The 6877-nt window shown below is 49.3% G+C and overlaps 2 protein-coding genes across 6 annotated transcripts in view; one reads left to right on the top strand and one right to left on the bottom strand.

Moving 5' to 3' along the window:
• Fam72a (family with sequence similarity 72 member A) overlaps positions 1–5063 on the bottom strand; it is a 16388-nt gene extending 11325 nt beyond the window's left edge. Inside the window, exons 1-3 of the mRNA XM_005348324.2 lie at positions 4120–5063; positions 2204–2281; positions 566–690 (exon numbers count right to left, since the gene is read on the bottom strand). Of these exons, the coding sequence (XP_005348381.1) occupies positions 566–690; positions 2204–2281; positions 4120–4271 (355 nt within the window). The 5' untranslated portion in view covers positions 4272–5063. The remainder of the gene's footprint in view (positions 1–565; positions 691–2203; positions 2282–4119) is intronic.
• Positions 5064–5631: 568 nt separating this feature from the next.
• The window catches only part of Srgap2 (SLIT-ROBO Rho GTPase activating protein 2), a 225990-nt gene continuing 224744 nt past the window's right edge, over positions 5632–6877 (top strand). For 4 of the 5 annotated variants that reach the window (XM_013346755.1, XM_005348323.2, XM_013346756.2 and 1 more), the window contains exon 1: positions 5632–5716. The gene's annotated coding sequence lies outside the window, so the exon portion shown is untranslated. Of the gene's footprint in view, positions 5717–6408; positions 6627–6877 lie in introns of those variants that run through there. The other variant, XM_026779645.1, reaches the window with a different exon arrangement.

Genomic DNA, 6877 nt, shown 5'->3' with positions numbered 1-6877 from the left:
GCTCTCTTCACTTCCTGCTCGGCTGGCGACTAGACTCCTTTCCTGGTTGTACAGAGGGCTGACGGTGATCTGTAAGTTTTTTCCCCTTTTAATAAATAATACCCTATTAATAATAATTCCAAACTGCTGTGGCATCGTTTGTGACTTAAGCCTACAATATACTGTCTTCAAAAGCTCTCTGTAATCGGGATATGTATTATAGTACTACTTCACAGCAATAAAATGCTAGTTTAAAAAGAGCAATATGCCAAGTATGGTAGGACTACCTATAATCATTCTGGAGGCTAAGGCTGGAGGACTGAGCCAGACTGGGCTACTTGTGACTGTCTCAAAAAGACAACAACAAAGCCTAAGCCATTGAGATAAGTCTGAAGCCTTCTCTCAATTCAGCGATCAGTGGTGATGACTTTTGGCTGATAGTTTCATAACTGAACGTGGGGGGAAAGTGGAGCAATGTTTTGCTTTTGATGATCCCAGATTTCACTCGAACTGTGAAGGTTTCAGGGGTTCCCCTCAAGTACTGACAGATATATTACAAGGAATGTATACATTGATTGTTTCTTACCAGTGGAGTCTAGTCTGTTAACACCATAAACCGCCTGGCTGTGAAACATCCAGAAGTGTCCATTGTTGCAGGAAAGAAGGCAGGAACTACATGGAACAATCACATGATAGCCTACAATGTTCCCACTTAAAAAAAAAAAAGCAATTGTTAGATAACATCGGTAGCAGGTAAATACCTGGCTCACAGAGGCATCTGTCTGCTAATGTAAACAGGCTATGTAAGGGTCAGTCCTCTCCTCTAAGTGGCCTGTTGCTGGCAATGAGAAGGGAGCTTACTCAGACAGTACTCACAGGCCTACAGTCTGTAAGCGAGACAGTACTTACTCAGATAGTACTCACAGACCTACACAGTCTGTAAGCGAGACAGTACTAATTTATTCGTGCATTTCTTTGCTCAGATTATTTTATTCATACTCTCTTGGGATGTGATTTGTTATGGAAAGTACTAAAGACTGATACAGAGAAAATGTATTAAATAAACTGAGATCTATGGGTGAAGGATTTTGCTAGCTTCAGGACTATAACAAGGTAAGTTTTTATAGGTCCAAGCTCTTAAAATTATTCAACAAAGTGGGAGGTGGGTGAGGGAGGGGTCCTCTAAACTAAACATAAGACGGCAACTCCCATTTTGGAGGAATAAGAAACGAAGCAAATCTCCAGCCCCCAGAGTTGAAAATGGTTTGTCTTCAGCAGATCACCAAGTTCTTCATTCTCCCATTTTCTTTTCATGAGTTTCATGCTAACTACAGTGGACAAACAGGGATTGTTTTGTTCCTTCATCTTCTTCTTCTTTTTTTTTTTTTTTTGGTTTTTCAAGACAGGGTTTCTCTGTGTAGCTTTGGCTATCCTGGAACTCACTCTGTAGACCAGGCTGGCCTTGAACTCACAGAGATCTGACTGTGAGTCAGATCTCTAATGATAGCTCTGTACACCAAGTACAGAAATCTGAGGCTTGTTAGTTAGCCTAGGCTGGCTGGTGAGGGAACTCCACAGATCCTCCTGACTCCAGCTGGGAGCTGCAGAGCATACTACCCGTCCAGAGCTGGGACTGCAAGTGCATGCTTCCCCATCCAGCTCAAGTTCAGAGCCTCCTATGTCTGCTGCAAGTCCTTGACTGGAGGAGCCACCTCCTCTGCTCTCTGATTTTTATGAATGTAAATCCCATTGTTACCTCTTAGATTACACAGGTTTATTGGGAGCAGATATTTGCGAATGCACTTTGAAAAACTACAACTCTTATTTGAAAAGTTATCACAAAGATTCTTTTAAAACAATAATTCCGGGACTGGCAAGACGGCTCGGTGGGTAAAAGCACTTGCTTCTAAGCCTCAGATCTTGAGGTCGAGTTCAATCCCTGGGTCTCCAATGGTAGAAGGAGAGACCCAATTCTCACAGATTGTCTTCTGACCTCCACACGTGCCAGGGCACACATATGCTATACACACACACCCATGCACATAAATAAATAGGTAAATGAATAAATGTAATTAAAAATAGCTCTAAGGAACAAATGTTCTTTCAGTGGCTCACTGTCTGGGTTATATCAATGATCAGTGCAGCCCACAGAATCTTTCTGTGGGTTTTGGTGTCAGTATCTACCTTCGAAACTCAGACTGTTTACAACAACGCCACAAATTACCATTTTAAACATGCGATGTCCTTCAGTTTGCAGCTGCAGATTCCAGTGAAATAGCATCTTCCAATGAAATCCACAGTGCTGGAGGAGAACAAAGTTTACAGTCAAATATACAGGTTTGAACTCTGTAAAAATATAAAAATTTGCCATATGTTTCCTCTAAAAAATTGTGTGTATGTCACTTGGGATGGAACTCAGGACCTTACAAATGCTAGGCACATTGCCCGACCTTTGAGCTATATTCCCAGGACTCCATCTCACTTTTTAAAATGTACAGTTTAAAACTGAATATGGCCACATTGTCTTGGGACACCAGACCATCTTCATTTTGCAAAATGGAAACTATACTTATTATATATCAACTCTCCATTTCCCCTCCATCCACCCCCAGCTATCAATGTTCTCCTTCAGATATGTCATATAAGCAGTCACAGTGTTTATCGTTTGGTACTGGTGTATTTCACTTAGCATAACGTACTCAAGGCTCATCTCCATTGCGACATGTGATGGGATTTCTTTCCTTTAAGGCAACCTTCTAGGTATCCACTTACGAGATGAGTCAATGGAGATTTAGACTGTGTCTATCTCTTAGCTATCTCATAGTTATCAGTTGTGAATATAAGATGCTGCTCTGAATTCTTTGGATATATACCTATAAGTGTAATTACTATATTATATGGTAATTCTGTGATTCTGTGTTAATAGCTTAAGAACCACCAAATTATTTTTTATAGTGGCTTTATCATTTCACATTCCTGCAGTATGTAAGGGCCCTGATTTCCCACAGCCTCAACACCAAAGGCTCTTTTAATTGTAGTTGTCATAAATTTCATAAATCCAGAGCTGAACTAGCCTCTAAAATATAAGTATAGTACAGTTTTAGAAGTTTGGGTAATATTTGTGCTCACTATAAACAGTTGACAGATTGTCTACTGAAAATCACTCTGCAAGAGCTGGAGAAATGGTTCAGTGTTTAGGAGAATGTACTGCTCCTGCAGAGAACTGGGGTTCAGTTCCCAGGACCCACATCATGCAACTTATAACTGCCCTCTCCAGGGGATCTTACACCTCCAGTCTCCGAGGGCACCTGTGTATGAATCCACCCTCCTCAAACATACACACTCTTAAGACAATGGAAAAAAAGTAAGATAAATCTTAAAGAAGAATGCGTTCACTTATCCACACACAGTAGATGAATCCATTATAACTCCAGCAAAGAAAATAGCAATGAAAAAGACCAGAGCTTATGCTAGACCCTAACACGTAACATCTCACCCGAGGTGTCCTTATGACCACAGCTATTATAAAGATGGAAGAATATTTCAAATTTGTGTGTGAGCATATTTAACTAAAACAACACATGGATTATAGAACCTTTGGGACATTAGGTTCCACGATTTTATCATCTAGTGCTTTTTTTTGGCACCACACCAAGTGCACACACACAAACTTAAAATATTATTCCATTTATCTTTGTGATGAATGACTACACATAAGCCAATTCATAAAAGACTTCAAGGGGTGAACAGGCTATATATAACTTTACTTGCCTGTATTTTAAAACGTTCAAATTTACTATCATTATTAATCACGCATCTCACTTTGAATGATTACCCACTTCTTTCCAAATGACTGTAAAAGACTTGCTTCCGTGAGAACGGTGTTTGGATAAGGCACTGAGCCTCAGAGCCATCTTAAGGGATGTACGGTCACGTGACTGTAAGTGCCTGGAAACATGACCTCAGTACTGACCACTGTGGGTAAAGCACAGACATCGTCCAGACAGTCTACCCACTTAGATAAACTCCAAGGGAATCATCACACTGTTGAGTGGCTGGAACACCAAATGATAACCTTGACTCCCAGGGATCCCTGCCATCTACTGCCCAGTTAGCTAAAGGGCTGCCCGCCGGACTTACTCGGTAGGAGGGATGTCTGTAGAGTAAAGGTCTATGTCAGTGTTGGCCAGCAACACAGCCTTCATCCCCCTAGAGCTGAGCACCTGTTTACAGAATTTGCAACACAGGATGGACACGCAACGGTCCTTGAAAGTGCAGCTGTTGGTAGACATAGCGTCCCACGTAGAACGAGGTACAGAAATTTGAAAAAGGGGGAAACCGAACTTTGATTCCCCGAGGCTAACAACCAAGTCGGGGGGGCTTTGAGTTCTCTAAAGCTCTAAAATCAGGAAGACAGTTCTGTTTTCCTGATGGAAAAGTAAAATTAGTATTTATTGGGTGGGAAGAGCAAACTTTAGTTCCTTTTGACTTAGCGGGGAGGGAAGAAGGGAATGGAATTGGAGGTGGGGAGAGACAAGTAGGGTAGAAGGGAAACTTTAAACCGGCTTTCACTTTCTGTGGTCTCCAAAGGTCCTTTGCTCTTCGGCAGCCGCCCCCGAATCCAGCGATTCCCGGTTCCCGGCGGGCGGGCGCTTCCCTTTAAAGCCTCGCCGCGCGGACGACTCCCAGCGCGAGTCCCGCCCGCAGAGAGCTCCAAGGCCTCCTCGCAGGGTTCCAGGCCCCTCAGCCCTTTCCTTCCACGCCGCTCCGGTCCTGTCCCGCGTCCCTTCTCCTGGCTCGGCCGCGGGACCCCTCCCTTGCTCCCACGGCTCTCGGCGTCCTCGCTCCCTCAGCTCGAGCACTTGCCACCCTGAAGGTCTCTCCCACAGTGGCCGCTCCGGAGCGAGCAGGGGTGTCGAATGCGGCCGGGGAGAGGCCGCCGCCGAGGATCAGTCCGCGCTGGAGTCAGTCACCGAACACACCGGGCTCTGCACTTTCTTCCGCTTTCTCCGCTTTTTCTAACACGCTGTCAGTTTGAATTGCCTGCGCCGAGCACGGATTGGGAGGACTAGACTTAGCCCGAGTCCCACATTGGAAGGCCGGGGTCCTCCTCCTGACGTGAGCGCAGAGGCCTCTCCCCAGTAACGGTGCCGAGGTCAGACCGGCTCTCTGATTGGTCTAGCTTGGCTCGGCCTCTAAGCTCATTGGCCAGCATCTGCTTGGGTTCACCCTCCTTCCCCTGTGAACTTGGAAGACACGCCCGGGATTCTTATTGGTAGATTCTTTACGGTCCTCTACTGTTTATTGGCTAAACGTCCCTCCTCCTTTCCCCGGTCCGATTGGTCTTGTCTTCTCTGGAGAGTTTGTGTTTGGTTGTCGGTTCCATTTAATCCCGCCCATCAGTTCTACTTTAGGGTTCCACAGGCCGGGGAGGAGCTCACTCTGGGACTGCGCCTAGGCAGCTAGTGCTTGCCACGCCTCTAAGTTCAGTCAGCCCCGCCCCTACTCCGGGCTCCAAGGGATCCCTTATTCCTATTGGCTAGAGGCCCCATCGGTCGATAGAAAGCGGATGGTGATTGGCGAGGGGGTGGGCTCTGCTTCCCGGCGGGGTCTTGCGGAGTTGGCGGAGTCTCCTTAGGGAACTAGGGGGCCGAACTGCGTAGAAGAGGGTGGCGGGGAGGAGAGCGCTAAGTGGGAAGCGGAACCCGGGGCCTGGGACCCGTCGCGGCAGAGCCAGGTAAAGGCTCCTTCCCCCTTCCCTCTCCGTAGCCTGGCCGCTCGCTGCCCTGACTGAACAAACCCGGACTGGGCGGGTAGACGCGGCACGGATGCTGCTTCTGCTGCTGCTGCTCTGGCTCTCGGCGCCGCCTTAGCGGTGCCGCCGCCCACGGTCCTCACAGCGCCCTCCTCGGCCCGCGACCCTCCAAATCCCCCAGTACAGTCCATAATACTTCTCGGGACTGCTCATCTCCCCGCCCATCCCTGCATTGCCGAGGACTGTCCTCACGCGGCGACACCGCCCTCCCGCAGCCCCTTTGCACACGGCTGGCAGGGTCCACCTCGGGGCCTCGCCGTAACGGTCCGCTGGCCTCGTCCCTGCTCTCCCGGCCTTGGCTGGCAGCCCAGGACCCGGAAAGATGGGGGTGTCCCTCACAGCTTGCGGGGCTCTTTCTCCGTCTAGCCCTGCGGTCTGTCTCCCAGGGCTCTCCACCCACTCCGATATCCCAACCTCAAGCGGGTCCCCAAAGTTGCCAACATCCTGCACTTCATGTCGCGGTTTCTCCCACTGCTTTGCCCCCCAAAGCCGTCTTCTCGGCGCCCTCTCTGGTCATCCAAGCTTGGGCCGCTCCGCTGGCCCGGGCTCTCTAGCGCCTCAGGACCCCACCTCACGCCCGCCTCCCGCTTCCTGCCCGCCCGCCCGTCCGCACTGCGCGGCCTCTGCTCGCTCTTCCTGCGCGCGGCCCTTCCTCCAGCTGCCGGGAGTAGGCGACACTGCCTGGAGCGGCCCGTGTGCCGGCGGGGACAGGGCGGCCTAAAGAGGCAGGGGCCCTCCGCAGCACTGGAGCCCTAACCTCAGCCCCGCTGCCGCCTCCTCCCGCGCCTCCTAGAGCGACTCTCACTGATGCCTCCCACCCGACTGGGATTGGGTGCGGTATTTGTGATCCCTGGGCTTGGGGGACAAAAAATATTGGGGATGCCATTTAGAGGCACCCTCGTCCCTGGCTTGAGGGAGGGGACCGCTGCTCTCCGTCTCCCATCCCCGGGGTTTCCCGGTTTAGACCCTCGCCTCTAGCCCGTTTCCTGCTTCTGCAGACCACATTGTTTTCCTGGATGTCCCGTGCGGAGCGGGCCCTTCCTGCAGTCCTTCCCCCGTCGTCCCCCCCCCCCTCGTCCCGTG

Source organism: Microtus ochrogaster, chromosome 6 (genome assembly GCF_000317375.1).
Source record: "Microtus ochrogaster isolate Prairie Vole_2 chromosome 6, MicOch1.0, whole genome shotgun sequence".
NCBI classification, from domain to species: domain Eukaryota; kingdom Metazoa; phylum Chordata; class Mammalia; order Rodentia; family Cricetidae; genus Microtus; species Microtus ochrogaster.
Note: the sequence above shows the minus strand (reverse complement) of the source record. Positions and strands in the feature narration are given on the sequence as shown.